The sequence below is a fragment of the Mandrillus leucophaeus genome, unplaced genomic scaffold (assembly GCF_000951045.1).
Source record: "Mandrillus leucophaeus isolate KB7577 unplaced genomic scaffold, Mleu.le_1.0 Scaffold565, whole genome shotgun sequence".
Lineage (NCBI taxonomy): Eukaryota > Metazoa > Chordata > Mammalia > Primates > Cercopithecidae > Mandrillus > Mandrillus leucophaeus.
In genome coordinates this window covers 471,049-494,503 of record NW_012106086.1, presented here as the reverse complement: position 1 = coordinate 494,503, position 23,455 = coordinate 471,049, and the positions used below count along the sequence as shown (strand labels likewise).

The following is a 23,455-nucleotide window of genomic DNA, read 5'->3' as shown; positions in this document are numbered from 1 at the left end:
TATATATTCTCAATTTTAAAAACATTTATATCTATGCTAATTCTTGTTCATGACTAGAGAATCATAAATATTTTCCTTTTAGAAATGATTTTTAAGAGGATCACCCCATGATGTAGAACATTTCTGAATTCTGGTGTGATTTTTAAAAAAATATTTTAAGCAAGTTTATATGCAAATGTACCTACTTGTCTACTTGTTAGTTTTTTCTTGGCAGATTGAGTGTTCCTCTTTTCTTTCCTAGTCACATCACTCCTTTATTGGAAATAAGTTTTTTGTTTTGGGTAGAGAGCAAACTCTCCAAGGAGAGTTACTTGGAGTAGCTGAGATGGAAAAACTTTGGGCTGACTCTTATGATTCTGAAAATAGGAAAAACAGAATTTACATATTTGCTTCTGCATAAAGAGAATATGCCTCTGTATCTTGTAAGTCTCAGATTATATAACTAGGTAGTTTAACACATGAAATACCAAGTGTAATCGGCTCTCTGTGTCCATGTGTTCTGTATCTCTGGATTCAACCAGCTGGAAGTGGAAAATATTTGGAAAGAAAAAACAAGAACAAAAATAACAATACAACCCAAAAAATCACAATGCAATCATAAAAATAATAAAAATAATACAACATAACTGTTTCATACATTTGCATTGTATTCGACATTATAAGTAATCAAGATGATTTAAAGTATAAAGGAGGATGCGGATAGGTTATATGCAAGTACTGTGCTATTTTACTTAAAGGACTTGAGCATCCATGGATTTTGATGCCTATGGAGGGTCTCAGAATAATCCCCCACAGAGACTGAGGAATGACTGTCATATAATGATGCACCCAGTTGATTGAAAAATGAAAGAGAACTGACACTTCCTCTGCACCTTGTGTCTTCCTTGAGATGTGCCATGTTTCAGCATCTTTAATAAAATATACAGTAATCTGAGTTTTGTTCACTTTTATAACTGACAGAGAACATTTTAACATTGTCTGACATTTCCTGAGTTGATTGACAGAGAGTCATATAGTTGGGATTTATTGAGAATAAGAATCAGAATGTGTTTATGCTAAAGTGCATCTGTGAATGAAGTACTTAATTTCTTTTTCACTTGAAATTTGTCTCAATTTGTTTCAAGGAAAGTTATTTTTAAAAGTCAAAATTGCTTTATTATTGTATTTCATTGGAAAGAAACTACTTGAGGGAGCCTGATAGCATTTTGTGTTATGCACTGTAAAGTTTGCATACTACTGAACTGGTTTGTTGAGTACTGTACTTTAACATAAACAGATGTATTAAATGTCTCATAATCTTTCAAGAATTCCTTCATTTTTTCTCAGAATATGATCCTGGTAGTTTAGTGAAAATTGTAGGTTGTGGAATGTCTTTACGTCATATGGCAAATGAACAAAGCTTACAAATATAGCAATACTAGGAACTTTTCTTCCCCTGTTGTGTTTAATTTCTTTACAGCAAGATGTGTCTGCTTTCTTCCTGTAAGATCAGGGACATAAGGAGCCCTGCCTTGAGTAATGTTTGAACATTGATTGTTTCTGCTAGGTTTCCAGGCCTTCTTGCTTGATCCATTGTTTAGATCCTGAGTCCTTGTTGCTTGGTCAGCTTGGACCAAGTTTTGATAACACCTGCACTCTTATCTTCTATTTTAACTTGTTTTTCTCTGCCTCTCAGCACAGTCTGCCGTGCTGTGCTGTTTTAAATAATGTAAAATAACAGTTTCACATGGCAGAAATCCTAATAAACAAGATTTTAAATAAAAAGCAAACGGTTTTCTTTATGCCCCATTCACCCTTCCCTTTCCTAATCCCTGGAGTAAACCAGGGATTTTACAGCTTACTAATTTTTTAAAAATAATTTTAAAAAGTCTATACATTATATATATATACACACACACACACACACAGACCCATATACACACATATATCTCTTTCCTATTTTAACTTTTATCAGTTCACCAACTAAAAGTTCTTCTGCTGAACTCTAGCATGACTTGGCAAACTGTCTTTAAAGGGCCCGATAGTAAATATTTTAGGTTTTACATGTCGTGATGTCTCTGTTGCAACTATTCAACTCTGCCTTTGTAGTCTGAAAGTAGCTGTAGACGAAAAGTAAACAAAGGGATGTGGCTATGTTCTAGTAAAACTTTATTTAGAAACATAGACTGCCAGCTGGATTTGGCCTGTGCGTTCTGATCGCTGATCTAGAATTATAGTTAAGAAAGTTGGAGACGTTTTGAACTTATTAGTGTTGGACTCTGAGCTTTGTGGTGATAGATTAGGTCAGGGATTTCTTTTCTTTTCTTTTCTTTGTTGAGACAGAGTCTCATTCTGTCACCCAGGCTGGGGTGCAGTGGTGCAATTGGCTCACTGCAACCTCTGCCTCCCTGGTTCAAGCGATTCTCCTGCCTCAGCCTCCTGAGTAGCTGGGACTACAGGCGTGCGCCACTACACCTGGCTAATTTTTTTCTATTTTTAGTAGAGATGGGGTTTCATCATGTTAGCCAGGCTGGTCTTGAACTCCTGACCTCAGGCAATCCACCTGCCTCAGCCTCCCAAAGTGCTGGGAGTATAAGCATGAGCCACTGCACCTGGCCAAGGTCAGGGATTTATTAACAGAGTTAAGTGAAGTTAAGTGAAGACAGAGATCCAGTTAGATCCAAAGTGATCTTAGACTTTCTGTTATAGCCTGGTTATATATGGTTTGAAGGATCATATAGACACTTCATGGTACTTAAGAGTTGTTGGTTTAGCTTCAGAATGTTGAAAAATCAGTTTCTCTGCGGTCTGCTGATAAATTCTCTACTTACTGTAAGTAGATTGAAAACCACTGGAATAGGCTCTGATTTAAACAGACTGGAACATCAACATCTTCGGGCCATGGATATACAGTATAAACTTGGAAGTACTTTTACTTAAGCTCATTCTAAAAGTTTTAGAGCTTTACTGAACCATGTACAAATTGGGCAATTGAGTAACTTGTCTTCAGCATATAATAGAATCATGAAACATTAGAGCTGGAAGCAACCCTTGCTATCTAGCCCACTTTTATATAGGAAACTAATGCCCAGAGATATTAAAGGACTTGACTTAAATCATATGGTTCATTAATAACAGACCAGGGAAAGATCATTAAGATATTATCGCTGTGCCATCCTGTCTTTTTGTATAGTCAGATTTGTTCAAAATCTTGATTTATATGCAGCCTTTCTAGGACTCATGCTTGTGAGTGTATGTGTGTCCTAGATCAGTTGTTTAAAGAACACTATTAATTAGTTCTTTATGGATAAATTATTCTTAATATTTCCTGTAGTGATGGTAAAAATGCTTTGTAGAATTGTTTGATTCATTCCATTCAGCTTGCAGATAGCTTTTAAAGGCTTTTAGCCTTCCATCTTAGAACTGGTAATTTTTTGACCATAATGTTGCATTTATTTATCAAAATGCTTATGAATAGATCCTTTTAACATACTTTGATTAATTGATCAAAATGGATTGAATTCATGTTTCTAAATGATGGGTAAGAGCTTCTTTAAAAGCTGTACAGTTAATGTCCACTATTTAATCACATAACTTTTATATATGTATTTTTAATTAGTAGCAAATTGTTGTCAAATTGCAGTTGTACATTTTGAAAGCATTTTTATTGAAACCAAATTTTTGATTTATAGATTTTTATGTTTATAATCTTCCGCATGCTGTTTACCTTACCACATTTGCATTAAATCTTAATAAATAGGATGTAGAATCATTTACCTTTAATAACAGCCATAAAAACATCTAGGTTTATTATAATTTTATAAACTAACACTAAAGCCCATTTGTTTTGATAGAGAAGTTGAAGAAATCATTGCTGTCACCTGTGAATGAATTCAGATATATTTGTTTTTCCTCCAAACTCAAAATATTCCCTAAAGGAATATGTTTACCAGTTCTGAATTACTCATTATTCCACTTGTCCTTGGCTCTCTGTTTCTGTTACTCTAGGATCAGCCTTGGGTGAAATTTTGAACTTCATATGATAGTGGAACTGTCTTTAACTCTTACTCATCTCTCTTCTCTTGCTAAGGCACCTGCAGACCCAGAGTTCAGTGTGGTTCTTTTTCTTCTAAAACATTCTTTTCCCTTTCCTTCTATCTCTGTAATTTTATTTATTAAGGTAGAGAATAGGGGCTAATGGAATGATGGCAAAATTTTGCCATTTTTCTTTGAATTACAAATTTGACTTAGAATATTTGTTACCTATCTTAGTTAGGTAGTAAATTTAGTTCTGGGAAGTCACTAGTGAATAAGCCACAGTGCCTTAAATGCTTGTGCCTTGGAAACACAGCCACAGGTATTCCTTACTGTAATACAGGATGCTGTAAACAGAGTATTATGAAGATTGTGGGGGTAGTTACTTAGCAGGGAAAGACTTCCCAGATAACATGGCATTTGAATTAAGCCTGGAAAGATAGATGGATGCTTGTGAGTGAGAAAGGAAGAAGGGATATTCAAGTTATTGTGACCACTATGTACAAGAACTGAGGGTGTGAAAGTCTGGAGTTTGGTTCAGGTGCTGTGCACAGTACATATGTCTAAAATATAGGCAATGAGAAGTCAATGTGAAGTTATTTTTTTCATGTCAGATTGTTAAAAGTCTTATATGCCGTACTAATTTGGGGCTTTTCTCCTTAGTTTAATAGGGAGCCACCAAAAGATTGAAAGCAGGAGATTAATGTGGTTTTATTCTTGCTTTACTTAAGAACTGCACTCAGATGTCTTTAGGGACCAGGCAGATAACATAAATGTGAGGCTGCCAGATGTAAGACCACAGGAAATGGTAGAGCCCATGGGACTAGAGAGCACTTGCCTTGCCTACAGCCGTTCACATACAAGCCATTTGACAACACTGTGTCTGCCAAATCATGTAGAATATTGACCAAATCCAATGTGAAGTTAGACTCCTGCTCAGAACTATTTCTGACAGCTTTTTGAAGGATGTTGTACAATGTTTGGTTGATGGTGTTTGTCAAATAAATGGATGGGTTGATTAAAGTATGTGTGCTGCATGTGCAGATTTGTTAGGAGGCTACTTTTTTTTTTTTTCATTATTTTAAGTTCCGGGTACGTGTGCAGGATGTGCAGGTCTGTTACATAGGCAAATGTGTGCCATGGTGGTTTGCTGCACCTATCAACCCATCACCTAGGTATTAAATCTGGCATGCATTAGTTATTTTTCCTGATGCTCTTCTCCCCACCTGTCCCCTGAGGTCCCACTGTGTGTTGTTCCCCTCCCTGTGTCCATGTGTTCTCATTGTTCAGCTCCCACTTATAAGTTAGAAAATGTGGTGTTTGGTTTTCTATTCCTGTGTTAGTTTGCTGGGGATAATGACTTCCAGCTTCATCTATGTCCCTGGAAAGGACATGATCTGATTCCTTTTTATGACTGCATAGTATCCCATGGTGTATATGTGCCACATTTTCTTTATCTAGTCTATCATTGATGGGCATTTGGATTGACTCCATTTCTTTGCTATTCACATGTCTTTGCTGTTCACGTGTCTTTGTTATCGTGAATAGTGCTGCAGTGAACATACACGTGCATGTATCTTTATAACAAAATGATTTATATTCCCTAAGCAAAAGGTAATAATGCTTGAATTAGAACATAGAATTGAGAAAAGATAAGCACAGGTGGATATGGGAAATCTGAAATGAAATGGTAGAATCATCAGGATTTGATTACCAATTACATATAGAGAGGGAAGAATGCAAGATGACTGAGATTTTCAGCTTTGTTTGAGTAGGTGGTGATGCTGTGAATCGAGACAGAGAACATGGGAGACAGAACAGCTCTGAGGGAGAGAAGATACTGATTTGTTTTGTTTTGCTTTTCTTGGGGTTGGATGAAGATTTATTTAATTCTTTGAAAGTGTTAAGGCACTATCATAGCTATTCTTTTGGGGGAATTATTTTGGGGGCAGTAGTTTTCATTCTTCATTCACTCATTTATCCATTCATTTTTTTTTTTTTGGCAGGAATTGTCCTAGAATCAGTTTTTTAACAAAATTTCAGTCCTACCTACAAGTATTCCCTTAATCTGTGTCTGAGGATTTGGCTGTATTTCAGGCACAAATCCTGGTTAGAGATCTTACTTTTTCTAATAAGGTTATCAGTCCTACACTGTTAATTGTCAAAGGATATTGTTTTGCTCACTTCCAGTTTTTGCCGGAAAATATACTCTCCAGTCCTCAACTTCAATTCAAAGTATGCTTATGATAAATACTATTTGCAGAAAATGATCTAATTTCTCTAGATGTTTGGACATTTATCATTGAGAGCATCCAAAACTGTGTACTTGTATTACATTGGTTTTACTTTTCTGACAGATTGCTATCTATATCTATCTATATCTCACTCTGGTATTATCTCTTTAGCTTGCATTGAAAGGCTCTATAAGAAGCAAATGCAAAGAACCCATTATTGTATGTATTGTAAGGATATTGTCAAGGGTGTTGTGCCTTTGGAGATCAAGACGCTGGCAAAATTTTCTCTCAGAACTTAATGCCAACAAAAGTGATTTTTTATATTTTTGTTTTCATTTATTTTTCCCCCTTGAGCTACTGGTATGTTCTACTGTTTTAGACTCTGAATTATGTACTGTGGCCCTCTCTATTTGCTTTGGCTGCTAGGAATTTGAGAGTCAAGTTTATTATCAGTAGATAGCAATTTTAAAAACCTTTGATTTTGGTGTGCTAAATGTCTTTCACTTGTACTATTTTAAGAACAATTAGGTTTTATTCTTTCTTGTTAAAATATGTTCTCTGTGATTGCATTTATTTTGTTAGATATCACATCATTTTTAGTAGTGAGATGTAATTCAAATAATGTTAGTTCTATTGATTTTTTTACTGACCTTGTAAGAATTAAAGGGGGAAAAAAATCTAGATTCAATAACATGTCCTAAGTGTATGAGTATAACTCAGTAAACTTTCATAAAGTAAACATAGTTATGTAATTAGCACCCAGAAGTAGAAACAGAGTATTTCTGACACCCCACAAACTTCTCTCATGTCTCATCCCAGTCATTCTTCTAAGGTAAGCACTGTTCTGGCTGCTGTCACCAAAATTAGTTTTGCTTGTTTAAACTTTAAATAAATGGAAGCATACAGTATATACTATTTTTACTGACTTCTTTTGCCAAACGTGTTTTTGGGGTTCACATAAATTTTAATTGCTATAAGATTTTATTGTATGAATATATCATATTTTACTTATCTAATTATTCTAGACAATTGTGTTGCCTCAGGTTTTTGCCTATTAAAAATAATGCTGCAAGGATTCTGTGTGCTTTTCTGTTCGGTATGTATCCAGGACTAGACCTGCTGGGAGATATAGTGTGTGTTGTTTCAGTAGATATTAGGGTTTTCCAAGAGGTTATATCAGTTTCCCCTTCCTCTGGCATCAAATGAGTGGTTCTGTTTGTTCAACATCCTTGCCAACATTTGGTGGTGTCATTTTTAATTAAAAAAAAATATTTTTAGCCATTATTTTCATTTGTTACAGTGTTTTTATAGTATTAATTTGCATTTCCTGAATGACCAATACACTTGAGACAGACAGAATAAAAATAAACGGTAAAGGTCTTCAGATCACTGAGAAAGAGGATATTCAGTTGACTGTTAAATATACAAACATTGTTTATGTAAAAGTTATCTATTTTAATTCTTCAGTTTTTTTAGTTTTATCTGTAGATTCTTTCTTTCTACTCACACAATCCTGTTGCTGCTGGTAATGACTCTTATTTATTCCCTTCTAGTACTTTTTCTTATTGCACTGTCTATATGTAGAATTCAGCAGCATGCCTTACTGTCTATACCCTTAATCTTTGAATTTACTGATTAATTATTCAGTTAGTATGTATTTATTTAGCACTTAGTTTGTCTCTTTTAGAAATAGAAAAAAAACTGTGTGTGTTTTATTTTAAATAGTGAACTGAATTCAAAGCTGCAAGATACTTTGGAACAGATTGAGGTAAGAAGGATTATATTGTAACCTCAATGACTTTTTCTTTTCAGAAGTTTTTGAATAACATAGGTGCAACATTTTGTTTTGGCTTTTATATTATTACCAATGTCTCTAAATCACTATTTCTTGATTTTCATTTGGGATATCTATTTATGGTCAAGTTTGTGTAAAAATTTACTTGTAAATTATGGGATGTCAAAACAGTATTTGAAAATATTACCATTTCCAAGAAAAATTTCCAAACTGTTAGTCATAGGTATGTTCTCATAAAATTATATAATAGCCATAATACATTCTATGTATTAATTATATTTTAATTATCAGTTACTTTATTGTTTAGTATAGTGCTAGTGAGTTAATTTACTTATAAGTAATTATTGGCTGATGAAAACCCTCCAAAATTCTTAAACCTCATAATGATACTCATATAGTTCATCAAAAATGTAGAAACTAGAAAGGAAGAGATATGTAATTGTGGGCATGAAGCATGTTTTGCCTGTTACATGTATTCAAAATTCATCTCTTTCCTTGACAATCTTTGCAAAGGAGGGTATTCATTTTAATAAATAAGAATTATTTGTTTTCTTCTAGTCTTTTATTGTTTTCCTGATAAGAGTATTTATAAAAGTTGAGACTGGACTTTCAAATTACCTTTTGAGAAAGTAATTTTTGACCATAAATGCAATTATTTGCTATTAAATAATTATGAGAATAACAGCTTATTTGATAGTCACAAAAACAACTGCTTTGAGTGGCTTAAGTTAACAATTCTCTGAATATTTTAATGAAGCCTTTCTTTTGATAGCTCAGTATTTCTTCACTCTTAATAGATATTATTCTGTACTTATATTAAAAGCTCTTATTTCAAAGTAAAATCATTGAAATGGAAATCCATAAAGCATAGTAATTCAGATATAAGAGCTTAAATCTTGAGGAATATACTTTTAATTTCAATGTAGTTTTGTTGAGAATTCCTCTTCATTGATTAGAGAAAGATTGTTTTATTGTTTTCCAGTAATTCCAGTAATACTACAAATTCAGTTTATATAAGATTTTAGCAGATGCTTGAGGAAATGTTAAGTAGTAGTAAGAGTAAGATTCATTACAAAACTATTATTTTGTTTCCTGTAAAACACTAGGCATGGGTTTTAAGACATAGAAATTCATAATATCTTGGTAAACTTGATTATAGTTGCTAATAAATTTACAATTGCAATTTATAACTTTATTTAATTTTGTTTTTGACTTCTAAATCTGGTATGATAGTAAATGTTAACTAAAAGTGAGAGATTAGTCTTAATATTTTCCTCTCATTGCCTTGAAAACATAATTGCTTAACCATTTCTTGCTTCTTTTAATTACATAGGAACAGCTGGACGTAGCTCTTTCCAAAATCTGCAAGAATTTTGACATTAACCATTATACCAAGGTTCAACAAGCTTATCGACTTCTTGGAAAAACACAGGTTTGTTTCAAAAGCATGTTTCGATTTTTCCTTAATGAGGAATTTGTTGCCCTTCATGATTAAGTCTGAATATTATAAATCTCATGTCCTTAAAAAGTTTTATTTAACAAAGTACATTTTTATTCTGAATTAACAGTGATAAAATGCTTATTGTCATAGACTCAGAGGGTATATACTGTGATTAAAACATTACAGGAGTTTGTTTTGAACTATGAAATACTTGTCAGTTTTAATATTTTCACAATTTTATGTAGATTTTCCAAAAAGTATATTATAAGATAATTCAGTGGGAGACAATATGTAGTCTCTTTTAACTCAGCTCTTGGTCTGAAACAGGACTTCCTAATTTGCAGCTTCATGTGTTGTTAGATAGGCCAGCATGACTCCCTCAAAATGATATGTCAGCATTGTACATTTTGTACATTTATCTGTAAAACAGGTCCATTTTATTTATCAGATATTTCAGAGGGCCCTTTTATCCCCAAAATGTCATAATTTCTCTCATAATGTATAGCTTTTCATACCCTTATCATTCAAGGGCTTCCTTGAAAGACTTGAAACAGGTGCCATGGTTTTGCAAGTTAATTGTATCTTTTGTTTGTATAGGATTATATGTTTACCTAGACAACATTTAATGTGATAGATGTAAATGTTTTCTTCCCTTAAATGCTCCCCTCTTTTAGAAGGAAGTTTAAAAATTTACTAAACAATTTAAACTCTACATTTTGAAATATGAATAAAGAAATTTTACTGTTTATTGTAATTTAGTTTTCATGTCTTAAGCTATACCCAAGAAAAAATCTAAGAAGAAAGAACTTAGCAATTTTGAGGGATATGTTTAAACACCTTTGAAAATAGGATTATAATTTCTCATTTCCCCCATAAGATTAAGTCTTAAATTCCATTAATATTTTTGGTACCTCCTACGCGCATTGTTTCAAGTGTCTGGATGTAGGCTTTTATGTATCTTACCTTTTAGTGAGGGATACTGGCATACCTCTTTTTATTACATTTCACTTTATTGTACTTTTCAGATACTGTGTTATTTACAAATTAAAGGTTTGTGACCAACCTGCGTCAAGCAAGTCTGTCAGTGCCATTTTTCCAACAGCATGAGTGTGCTTACTTCATGTCTGTGTGTCAGATTTTCATGATTCTTGCAGTATTTCCAACTTTTTCATCATTATTATATCTGGGACAGTGATTTATGTTTAGGGAGCTTCATATTAGTATTGTAATTGTTCTGTGGTCCATGGACTGTACCTATATAAAATGGTGAACTTAATTCACAAATGTGTGTGTTCTGACCGCTGCACCAACTGGCCATTCCCCCTTCTCTCTCCCTCTTTTTTGACCCTTCTATTCTCTGAGACACAACAGTATTGAAATTAGGCCAATTAATAAACCTACAGTGGCTTCATGTCTCTCACTTTAAATAAAAAGCTAGAAAGGATTAAGCTTAGTGAAGATGGCTGTGCTAAAGGACAGATTTTCAGTGTACACGAAATGGCCTTCTATTGGAAGAAGATGCCACCTAGGATTTTCAGAGGTACAGAGAATAAGTCAATGCCTGGCTTCAAAGCATCAAAGGACAGGTTGACTCTCTTTTTAGGGACTAAGGCATGTGGAGGCTTTAAGTTGAAGCCAATGCTCATTTATGATTCTGAAAATCCTAGGGCACTTAAGAATTATGCTAAATCTACTCTGCCTGTGCTCTATAAGTGGAGTAACGAAGCCTGGAAGATAGTACATCGATTACAGCATGGCTTACTGAATGTGTTAAGCCCACCGTTGAGACCTCCTGCTCAGAAAAAAATTTCTCTTTCAAAATATTACTGTCCATTGACAATGTACCTAGTCCCCTATGACTTGGATGGAGATGTACAAGAAGATGAGTGTTGTTTTCATGCCTGATAATATAACAGTCATTCTGCATCACACGGATCGAGGAGTAATTTTGACTTTCAAGTCTTACTACTTAAATACATTTTATAAGGCTATAGGTACCATAGATAGTTATTATTCTGATGGATCTTGGGAGAGTAAATTGAATACCTTCTGGATTTACCATATGCCATTAAGAACATTTGTGATTCCTCTGCTGGATCTCAGGAAAGTCAGTTGAAAAGCTCCCATAAAGGATTCACCATTCTAGATGCCATTAAGAACATTCGTGATTCATGAGAGGGTCAAAATAGCAACATTAGCAGGAGTTTGGAAGAAGTTGATTCCAACCTTCATGATGACTTTGAGGAGTTCAAAACTTCAGTGGAAGAAATCACTGCAGATGTGGTAGAAACAGCAACAGAAGTAGAATTAGAAGTGGAGCCTGAAGATGTGACTGAATTGCTACAATCTTATGATAAAATTGAATGGATGTAAGAGTTGCTTCAAAGACAGTGGTTTCTTGAGATGGAATCTACCAGTGAAGATGCCATGAACGTTGTTGAAATAACAAGAAATAATTTGGGATATTACATAAACTTAGTTGGTAATGCAGCAGCAGGGTCTGAGAGCATTGACTCTAGTTTTGAAAGAAGTTCTACTGTGGATAAAATGCCATCAAACAGCATCGCATGCTACAGAGAAATCTTTTGTGAAAAGAAGAGTCAACTAATGCAGCAAACTTCACTGTTGTCTTTTCAGAAATTGCCATAGCCACTTCAGCCTTTAGCAGCCAGCACCCTGATCAGTCAGCAGCCATCAACATTGAGGCAAGACCCTCGACCAGAAAAAAGATTGACTCGCTGAAGGTCCAGATGATTATTAGCATTTTTAGCAATTTTTTAAAAATTAAGGTTTATATGTTGTTTTTTTAAGACATAATGCTATTACACACTTTAAATAGATTATAGTACAGTGTAAACGTAACTTTTATATGCACTGGGAAACCAAAAAATTTCCTTTGTGATTTATGCCTGTAAATGAATATGATATCAGGTAGTAACAGATGCTACAAAGAAATATAAATCAGGGTATGTGGATGCAGAGATAGAAAGTACTGATTCATATTGGCTGGTCATGGGAGGTTCCCTGAGAAGATTACCATTGAGAAATGCACTGAATGATATAAAAGAATGAATGCATGCAGAATGATGCAGAGGGTAATTAGAGATATGGTTATGTACAACATATTTAAGAAAGAGCAAGATGAGTACCAGTTATAAATAAAGAACAACAGAGCAGTGTTCACGAGTCACATTTATTTTGAGTGCTCTGATAATCTGGTTATGTGCAGGGTTATTTGCAAATAATATACCCTACAGTTATAATTCTGGGGAAAATATTATCTTTGTGTTCTAACTATTATTTGAAAACATGTTTCCCTGGGTTTTTTCAATCTGTTGAAATTTATTTATTTTAATAATGTGAAATTATGTTGTGCATTTTTTCTTTCCACAGACAGCAATGGATCAACTTCATATGCACTTCACCCAAGCCATTCACAACACCGTGTTTCAAGTTGTTCTTGGTTATGTGGAACTATGTGCAGGAAACACAGACACAAAATTCCAAAAGCTGCAATATAAGGATCTCTGTACAGTATGTAGTGACTTAATTACTATTCATATATCTCTGCTTTAGATTTTAAATTTATATTTCCTTTATCTTGGCACCTACCTATTTGAAGATGCTACTAAAATAAAAATAAATCTTTGCCAAAATTTTTTTTTCTCCCAAGTTGTTCTTTTCCTCATAGAGAAATTGGAGGACTCAGTCACACAAATGGTAAAGGTTACTGAGATTGGAGCATGATTGCTTCTCAATCGACTCTGCCATTTCATAGCTTCTTTTATCCATCTCTCTCCGGCTCCAAATTATCTCCTATGATTGCATCCAGTAGGCTTCTAAGCAACCATCATTGCTGGTTTTCTGTACAGATTTTCAACCAGTTTTTTCATGTGTATGAATGCTGCCTTTGTCAGCATCTGTAACTTTTTTTTCTTTTTCTTTTTAAAGAAACATAGGTTTTTAAGTAATATAACCCAACAGGTAAGAAGTGTACTGACTTGGGTTCTGTTTTAGAAGTAGGTCCTGCTGATGAATTGATGTAGAGTGTGAGGAAAAGAGAGTGATGAATAATTGGGAGAATGGTAATGCTATTTGCTTTTATAGGGAAGACTGGGAAGGAACAGGACTTAGGTGAAAAATCGTGAGGAATTAGTGTAAAATTAAGTAATCTTCATCCTTCAGGGAATTGTCATGACAATGAGTTGTCAAACCTGCTGGTTATATGTCTGTTGGGTACTAGAGAAATTTTCTTACCTGAGTTACAATAAGTATCCTGGAAGGGTGTATTATATATGCTGTATTAAAGATTAAGTTAATAACGACAGTGGATGTATGTTAACATATGTGGCTAAAAATATCTTTTTAAACTAATTGTAGAAACCATGAGGACTGTTTTACAGATTTTATGATTACTAACTTTAAGTGTGATGTAGTTGCATAATTTTGTCTTTAAATGTTCAGTTTTAAGTACAGTTATCATTTGGTAAATATTAATAATTTTGAAATGTGTTGTTTATTGTTATTTTTCTTATGTTCTTACTTTGATAGTATATATTATAAAATTACTCAATCACCTTTTTTATTCTAATAAGTTTTATTAATTTTTTCATTCTAATATTGCTCTCACTAATAGATGGTAAACCAATTTATTATGTTGGCAATTTTTTTCTGTTAAAGCAGAAAAGAACTCTTAAAAATTAGACCAAACATTTTAAGCAAATTGGTTTTTTGTCTTTTCATCTTTTTAAATTTGGTTAAATCTGTTGAGTATGTTTGTGTGTGTGTATTTTGCTTTCTTTTATTGACCACTTTTATATGCTTTTAAAACAATCAAGGACATATATTGTGCTCATGCTTCTTGAGAAAGCCCCTCTGTGCATTTATATAATAAAAAGCTGAACAAAATTTTTTATGAACAAAACTTTGTGCTCAAGGTGTTTATCATTATGTTTCTCCTGAGTTTCTTTCACTTTTTAAAAAAGCTGACTGTAGGCCGGGTGTGGTGGCTCATGCTGTAATCCCAGCACTTTGGGAGGCCAAGGAGGCCAGGAGTTCAAGACCAGCCTGGGCAACATGGCAAAACCCTACTTCTGCTAAAAATACAAAAAAAAAAAAAAAAAAATTAGCCGAGTGTAGTGGTGCATGCCTTTAATCCCTGCTCCTGGGGAGGCTGAGGTGTCCAGCCTGGGCGATAGAGTGAGACTCTTGTCTCAAAAAAAAAAAAAAAAAAAAAAAGCTGACTATAAAATAATCTTTTGAAGTAGCTGTGTATATATTTAAATTATCAGATAACAAATAGATTATCCTTGATTTCATCTTTAGTAAATACTTGTTAAAATTATCCCCAAGAAACTCTGGTACTTTATTATAAAATTATACATGTATGTGTGATAGTGGGTGATACATGTATATACATATGTATATAAAATATAGTGGTTAGCTAAGGAGAGGAAAGACAGAACCCTTAGGAGCTGAATAAAAAGCTGATGAAAGAAAATCTAAATACATTTTCCTGGTAAGAAAAAATATCAAGGTTCTGGCATAACTCAGGTAAGAGAGATAATTCACGAAGGAACCTCGTAGTAGAATGTAAGCTTCTTATTTTTCAATATGTGGCAGTGGGGGATCATTTTAGCCTCTGACTAAGAATAACTGATAATAATTATTGAAGATATACTTGTGTGAGAGCAAATGTGGCAGTGGAACATCAGGTGAGCAAGAAGCAGGAGAGTCCTCAAAAGATGTGCAGGGTGTTGACTGACATGAAATGAGAAGAAAGAGTCTAGGCATTTTGGCAGTTTATATCCTCTGCACAGTAGCAATGTTTTGAAGGAAGTGTTTAATTATACATAGAGCTTAAAAATAACATTGAAAATTAAGATGAATGGTACAGAGTTAAGAGGGAGATTGAGTTCCTGTGAACAGGGAATAATTGTGCTTCCTTTAAATGGAAAGAGTGGAAATGAAAAGAGATAATCATCTGCTTGCTTTATTCATAGTATCATTTTAAACCATTCTTAGATATCAGCCTAAATGAGCTACAGTGAAATTGAGCTAATTAAAAAAAACACAAAAAACAAAAAAACAAAACCCTCTTGGATATCTGGGATGAAATTAGTGTTCCATTTTTATTTACTCTGGTATACAGAACCTCAAGTTCTTAAGGCCAGCAGCATCCTTTCCCAGTCAATTTTCTGCCATTTGTTTCCATTCACCATTGCTCTGAGTTTAAAAGTTTAGTTGGTTTTGAGCTTTTTGAAATTATTTTGCAGTTGAATGTACTTTTTTTTCTTTACTAAACCATATTTTTTGAGTGGTTTAATTAGATGCATAATTTTTATTGGTTGTCTTTTAGTCTGTTTTCCCTGCTTTTCTTGAATGTATTGGTTTACTGCTTTTACACCAGCTGTTTAGGTACTTTTTTAAAAAAAGCGGGTACGTTATTTTGAAACCCAAATAAATTGGTAATACTTAGCAGCAAGATTTCCAAATGAAAATTCATCATACTTCATTTCTGGAAAGGGACAGTATAAAGGGCTCATAGTAGTACTTTTATTTACTTAAAATATTAAGCCTTATTTGTGATTGCATTTACATTTTGATGTACCCTACATATTTACACCAATTTGCGGAGATTTATAGACAACATTTGGAAGCTTTTAATTTAGCACCTTTGTAGATAAACACTTTGTGGTTTATTTGAAAGTTTATGAAGTATTCATAAGGATTTTTTTTTCCTTTTTAAAGATAACTTTACTTTGGCAGACTGATGGGTTTTCCTGGGGAGCTTATTTCAAGATGCTAATTAGGATGTTATTGATTAATTTTAGGATAATAGAGTTGGCTAGGCTGCCTGAAGTTTTCTCAACTATTTTTGAAATTGTTCATTTCCAAATGATCTTAATGAGCTTTGAGTTCTGTTTTTATGATGAGTTTCATAATGTACTAAAAATATGTGCTATGTAAAAATATACTCTCTCTCTCTCTATATATACACATATACATACACACTCATATATATTATTTGGGAGAAAATAAAATGTTTCTGTTAGAAACAGCTTTTGAAATTATTTCATTATGTGTTTTCATAGTGCCTGGCACATTGGAGGTGTTTCCTTAGTAATTGGATTGCCATATTTGTCTCCAATTGGTGTGGTGTTGACACAATTAGTCTGTTTAGGTTAAGTGAGAGGGAAAGAAAACCAACACTGAGCACCTTCTCTGAGCTGTGTACTTTTTACAGGTGCTTTATATTAGTACATTATAGACAAACTGTAATATTGATCTAATGTTCCATTCTTATAGGCTTTTAAAGTTGCATTATTAAAAATAATATTTTTTGTTACTGAATTATAATCCTGTCAGTTTTTTGAGAGTGAAACAATATCTTTAGTAAGGTGCCTATAGAAGATACAGTTTATTTTGTTATTAGTATAAAACCCCAAAGACAGATTCTTTTGCATGAAAACATGTTTCTGTTCCTAAATTCTCAGGATTTTTGTGAAGAATTAATATTTTCTGTCATCCAATACTGTGAGAGTGTATTGACTCTCTTTACTATGGATGATAAGCTGCAGGAAGTTAATGCTAAAGTTAATGTTCATGTTTAGTACCCATTTTGTTTTGCGTTCTCTATAGAATTAACTGCTACCTCCTTATCCCTTTTCTGTTTTCCGATTTCTTAAACTGGTTTGTTATTTATATGTCTTTATGTTATTCTCAGTCTTTGTAGGGTTAGAGATGATGTGAGTTATATAAATAGTGACTCAAATTAAGCAGTCATTAATATACATTCTCAAAAATGTGCATATTTTAAATTAGAAAACTAAAACATTAATTGTAGGAAAAGCACAAGCAAAAAGAAGAAAGTAAAAATTGCATATGTCTGCATGCAAAGGTGGTTCTTTCAATGTGTATAAGCTGATAGCTTTTAAAAGTAGCTGCACAAACTGTCATTATAAACAATTTTTCCATTTCAGTATAATTTTTAATGACCAAATGGTATTTCACTGTAAGAGATCCTGTGGATTAATTAACTGGTTTCCTGTTCTTGGATATTTATGTTATTTCCAGCTTTTGTCATTATGAACAGCACTGTAGTAAATATTCTTAAAAGCTAAATCTTTGTGTACATCTTTAATTGTTTCTTTAGGATAAATCACAAGAAATGAAATTGCATTGTTTGTCAAAGCTTTACATTTTAAAGGCTTTTGGTTTGTCTTTCCTAAATTGCGCTATAAAAAATTATATTTCAATTTACACTCCTGAGCAGCAGAGTGTGCGTTTCTCCCTTTCCCTGAGCACGTGAATGCTGATTATCTTTTATTTAATACCATAATTGTCAGATGCCAGAGGTAGCATATCAAAAATAATTTGTGTTGCATACCACTCAGGCATATTTGGGATGGTAGGGAGGTTAAATGACATTTCATTGATTGTTGAGGTTAATTTGCTTGATGTGGTTGGATAGGTGAGTAGACCTTTCTTGCTGAATGTTACAAATTTGAATATTTGGTTGAAGAGAGAAACCTTTTCACTTCAAAGAATATTATCATTTACTTGGTTTGCTCAGGTCAGTTTCAGAATGAACTAAAAATTCAGTTGTCAGATTTATTCTTATCCTATATATGGACTACCTAGCTAATTTTATAGTATATGATTTTATGTAATGATTTCTAGGTTAAGTAGGTTTTGATAATTTTTAAAATTAAAACTTAATGACCAAAAGGTAGGCAAAGAAAGTTTATTCGTTTCTTCCTTTTTTTCCTGCCATTTTCTCTCTGGATCATCAAAAATTGTGAAGAGTCTGAAATTTTATTCTACTTGCAAATTAATAAGCTAGGCTGTTACTATTTCATGGATGCTGGTAGAAGACATAGACTTCATATTCTTAGCACTATAACTTGTTAAGTTCCCTTGTCATTACTGAGCTTTTCTTTTTTCTTTTTCTTTTTTTTTTTTTTTTTTTGAGGTGGAGTCACCCTCTATTGCCTGGGCTGGAGTGCAATGGTGTGATCTTGGCTCAGTGCAACCTCCGCCTCCCGGGTTCAGCAGGTTCAAGTGATCCTCCTGCCTCAGCCTCCTGAGTAGTTGGGATTACAGACTCCCACCACCACACCCAGCTAATTTTTGTATTTTGAGTAGAGATGGGGTTTCACCATGTTGGTCAGGCTGGTCTCGAACTTCGGACCTCAGGTGATCCGCCCACCTTGGCCTCCCAAAGTGCTGGGATTATAGGTGTGAGCCACCGTGCCCGGCCTACTGAGCTTTTCTTACATAGTCATCAGTTTTCTTACTTAGTCATCAGTTCAGATCAGCAAGGACACATAAGACTTTAAAGTAATCATCTAGTTAAGGTCACATTAATTATGATCAGAGGTAGAGTAAGAAAAGGTCAAATGGCATAAAGTATCCAAGGGGTCAAAATACCTCTTTAAGGTTGGCAAGGGAGGAAAAAATTGGGTCTTAGATTTCAACAGGCACAACGGGAACAGTGTGTGTCCAGGAGTGGAAAGGAAATATCATGAGCAATGCCATGAGAGTAGGAAAGCACAGGGTGGGTGAAAGGAACAGTAGATTATCTGGCTTGGTTTAACCGGATTTTTCAGTATGGTGGTTTGTTTGTTTCTAATGCACCCAGGGAATATAAGTGCCTATGGAGCACATGCTTTGGGTAACCATTTGTCTGGGTAACCAGTGTTACTCTCTTGGCTGGAAGTGGAGGGGTGTTCTCTTCATTTGAAACTGGCCCAGGTCTGGCAAGGCCTCTATATTGTTCATGTCTAAGAACCCTTAACATTATCAGTGTAGTTTAGACTGCTGGGTGATTTTTTCCGGGAGGGGGATTGGATTGGAAGTAAAAAAGAGCCAACCTATGGTGGCACACAGCTTCCAGCAGAAAGGAAAAATAATATACTAGTAGGAAACCATTTTTGGGCCACCTTGCCCAACAGGAAACTATTTTTGAAACCTGCCAAACACCTGATTATTTGATAGTGTCTTTATATTTAAATACTACCTTTTTTGTGTGATCTCAGGCAGCATGGGGGTTTATAGCATCTTATCACTTGAAACTTTGAAAGATAATTATATATTCTGATTATACATGCTTTGCTTGTTTTATAATATTGAGCTATCTATTTGATTAAGGCCATTTAACAGCAATTAGAATAACCTGCCAACTAAAGAAGAACTTTTTATTTCGCAATTTAACGAGTGCTAGTTACTTAATTCCAAGTTGGGATTATTTATATCATACATATTACATGTCTTATGTGTATATACATATTTAGCATTAATGATAAAATGCCTGGTAGATGAGAATGAGTGTTTTTCTCCACGTTTATAGTTGTTTTTAAATAATGAATGAAACCAGTGAGTTACAAGGAAAGTTTTGCTAAAAGCATATGCATAGTTTTGTCTATGGAGACTCATAGCTTTTAAAGCTTCAGAGGGACTCCAGGAGATTTGCTTTAATATTTGGAGTTTAGATACAGGAATTGCTATGCAGGAGTCATGATCAAGTAAGTTGCGAAGTTGGGCTCCAAGCCCAAAAATGTTTCATCTAGTTCAGTGCTCTTTCCACTATGCAGTACTACCTCTCTGGTTTCCAATGGTTGGAAACTTCTTAAGATAATCATATTTCATATAGGTAGGCCCTCACAGAAGTAATTAGATATTGGAGTAATTAAATTTTAGATACTGGCCCAGACGCTTCTGTAGGTCCAGAGTTACCGCGAGCTGTTTTCAACTCCCTGGGCCTAGTGCTGTTTTGACCAGCAGCATATTTTCAGAAACCACTCAGATAAGCAGGATTCTCCCCAGCAGCTTCTGATGATGTGAGCTTATAGTGCCAACAGCATTCATCTAAAGATACTGATAACTCTTTGTTGTTTTTTGAAATCAATCTATCACTGTGTGTGTGTTTTGGGGGCTGGAAGCACTGGGAATTTTGGATCTCTGTGAGGATGCCAAAACATCTGTTCCCTTTATGTTTGTTAGGATGTGATTAGAGTGCTAAATCAAAACGTGGAACAAGAACAAAATAATTCATTACAACCATCCGTAAGATTTTTCATTTTGACGCTCTAATATAAAAAGCATTACTTTGAAATTTTTGTAGGGATTTAGTTATAGAGATTTCTTATGAGTATTAAAGTAAATTATAGAATAAAAAGCAAAAGACTAGCAGCTTTTCCCCCTGTATTTACTGCTTTACTTTGCATTTAAATAACTTTCAGAAGACAACATTCTCTTATTGTGTGCTTCAAACTTATAAAGGCTGCTTATATTAATTTCTGGATTTATACTGTTCTTTGAAAATGGCCTCAACTTATATTTTATAATCAAGACTCAGATGTTGCTGGTTTTGATAAGCTGGTTTCATCATTTTTATTTTAACCAGGTGGGTTGGTTGAGATGGTTAATAGTAGAAATGGAAAGTGCCAAGTGTTACTGTGAACTGACAGTGATAAGAGATGGGAAATCAGATTTGTGGATTTTGTGAAAGTGTTAATCAAAATTGGATTAAGGAGTGAACTGTGGTGTTTGAATGTGAAGCATAGTGGAAATGCTGTGAGCTTCTTGCATAGAACATCCAGTTTGTTCATATTCTCCAAATCCTTCCTCCTAGGATATTTGTTTACCTTTTATGATCACCACATGTATTAGACATGTATGTTGTCTCTGTTATAGAGTTTATGGATTTTTTTTAAAATTAGGATGCTTAAAATTTCCTTTTTTTTTTCTGTGTATTTCTTGGGATATTTTCCAAAGATTATATGCCTATTTTATCTTTTCCCTTCACTTTATAATCTTTGCTAAATAAATTGATGCTACTAGCTTTCAGTTGTAGTGTAGCAGTGGAAAATAGCTTTAGAACGCAGAGAAATATTTGATAATTAAATTGCGATTTCTTATCTATTCTTAAAAAAATTTCAAGATGTGTTATTTAGCTCTTGGGGTGTCTTACTATGTGAATATTTTGTAAATTGATTCAATCAAGACTTTCATTGCTATTTTCCATATGTGATGTGAACATAGAACTGGGTTATAGTATGGTGCTCCTCTGCTATGGTATTCTTAGTATTATGCCAGATGAGTCTCCCCTTAGCCTGAACTGAGTTTCAGTGTAGGTATTTAGTAATCAATGAATGACTTCAACCAGTGATGAAACAGGAAGATACAGGTATCTCTAACACGTTTATGAAAGGCGAAACTGAGAACCGGAGTAGTTTATTATCTAAGGCATGTGACTGGTAAGTTGTGGAACTAGTGCCAGCTGGAATCCAGGGATTCCAATTCTTAATTTAGGTCTCTTTCCATTATGCCCTGCAGATGTGAAGAATTGATGTTTGGGTGAAACACTTAGGTTCCTCTTCTTAGCCTGCCTTTTATTTTTTGATTACTTGTGTAATTATTTGCTTATTCTCTGGCTTCATTGAATCTCTTTGGTTATGATTCATTTATGTCTTTGCAATAAAATTCTCTATTTGAAATTTGGAGGTGATTTTTATAAAGTAGAAAATACTGAGTGGCAGTCTTGATTCTCTTTTGGCCAGCAGTTTTTAGGTCCGTCAGTAATGCACTGCAAGAATGGCAGATTTTGGGATCTCTGCTGGCCAGTTTGTGGCAGTGGTCTGGGATAAGTCATCCCCAGTGGAGGCTCTGAAAGGTCTGGTGGATAAGCTTCAAGTGTTAACTGGCAATGAGGGCCGCAGGTCTGTGGAAAACATCAACCAGCTGTTGCAGTCTGCCCACAAAGAATCCAGCTTTGACATTATTTTGTCGGGTTTAGTCCTGGGAAGCACCACTCTGCACAGTGCTGAGATTTTGACTGAAATCGCCCGGATCCTTCGGCCTGGTGAATGTCTTTTTCTGAAAGAGCCAGTAGAGACAGCTGTAGATAACAATAGCAAAGTGAAGACAGCATCTAAGCTATGTTCAGCCCTGACTCTTTCTGGTCTTATGGAAGTGAAAGAGCTGCAGTGGGAGCCCCTAACCCCTGAGGAAGTACTGTCTGTTTGAGAATATCTTGGTCATGAAAGTGACCGCCTGCTGTTTGTTCAGATCACTGGCAAAAAACTAAACTTTGAAATGGGTTCTTCTAGTCAGCTTAAGCTTTCCATCACCAAGAAGTCTTCTCCTTCAGTGAAGCCTGCTGTGGACCCTGCTGCTGCCAAGCTGTGGACCCTCTCAGCCAACGATATGGAAGACGACAGCATGGATCTCATTGACTCAGATGAGCTGCTGGATCCAAAAGATTTGAAGAAGCCAGATCTGGCTTCCCTGTGGGCTGCTTCTTGTGGAGAAGGGAAAAAGAGGAAGGCCTGCAAGAACTGCACCTGGGGCCTTGCTGAAGAACTGGAAAAAGAGAAGGCAAGGGAACAGATAAGCTCCCAGCCCAAGTCGGCTTGTTGAAACTGCTACCTGGACGATGACTTCCACTGTGCCAGCTGCCCCTACCTTGGGATGGCAGGCTTCAAACCTGGGGAAAAGATGCTTCTGAGTGATAGCAATCTTCACGATGCCGAAGAGGGACCTGACATGGGACCCATCTGCTCCTCCAGCCAACTCCTGTCCCTCACATCCCACCATGGTGGCTCCTCCCACTTCCTCTGGATTTGTTCACTCTGAGATCCATTTGCAGAGTGGGTACTTAGCAGACACAGTGAAGCTGGCTGCGGGGGGCGCAGTGGTGTGTAGTGCTGCTGTGTATGAAAAGACCAAGGTATTATGGGGCCCAGTTACTCAGAATGGGATGGATTTCTTCACCTCATGTTAAGAGAAGGAAGTGTGTCCTGAAGAAGCCCTTCTTCGGATTTAAAATGCTGGCCAGAACACTCTTGAGCCCAGGCATCCTTGAGCATTTACACTCTGTGACAGAGCTCCAGACCCCTGCCCCAAGTCTCATCTCAGCAATGCTGCCACCTGCTTGTCTTTCAGAGTTGTTAGTTTATTCCATTCTTT

General features: G+C 34.9%; 1 protein-coding gene and 1 pseudogene across 3 annotated transcripts in view; both read left to right on the top strand.

Annotated features, from left to right (window-relative positions):
- Positions 1–23,455, top strand: part of CCDC132 (coiled-coil domain containing 132) — a 130,228-nt gene that overhangs the window by 30,180 nt on the left and 76,593 nt on the right. For both annotated transcript variants that reach the window (XM_011998265.1, XM_011998266.1), the window contains 3 exons: positions 7,974–8,016; positions 9,377–9,475; positions 12,878–13,018. In XM_011998265.1, coding sequence (XP_011853655.1) covers positions 7,974–8,016; positions 9,377–9,475; positions 12,878–13,018 — 283 coding nt within the window. The remainder of the gene's footprint in view (positions 1–7,973; positions 8,017–9,376; positions 9,476–12,877; positions 13,019–23,455) is intronic.
- LOC105552577 lies at positions 22,028–23,122 on the top strand (annotated as a pseudogene). Its single transcript, XR_001008032.1, has one exon. The product of XR_001008032.1 is annotated as an anamorsin pseudogene (transcript).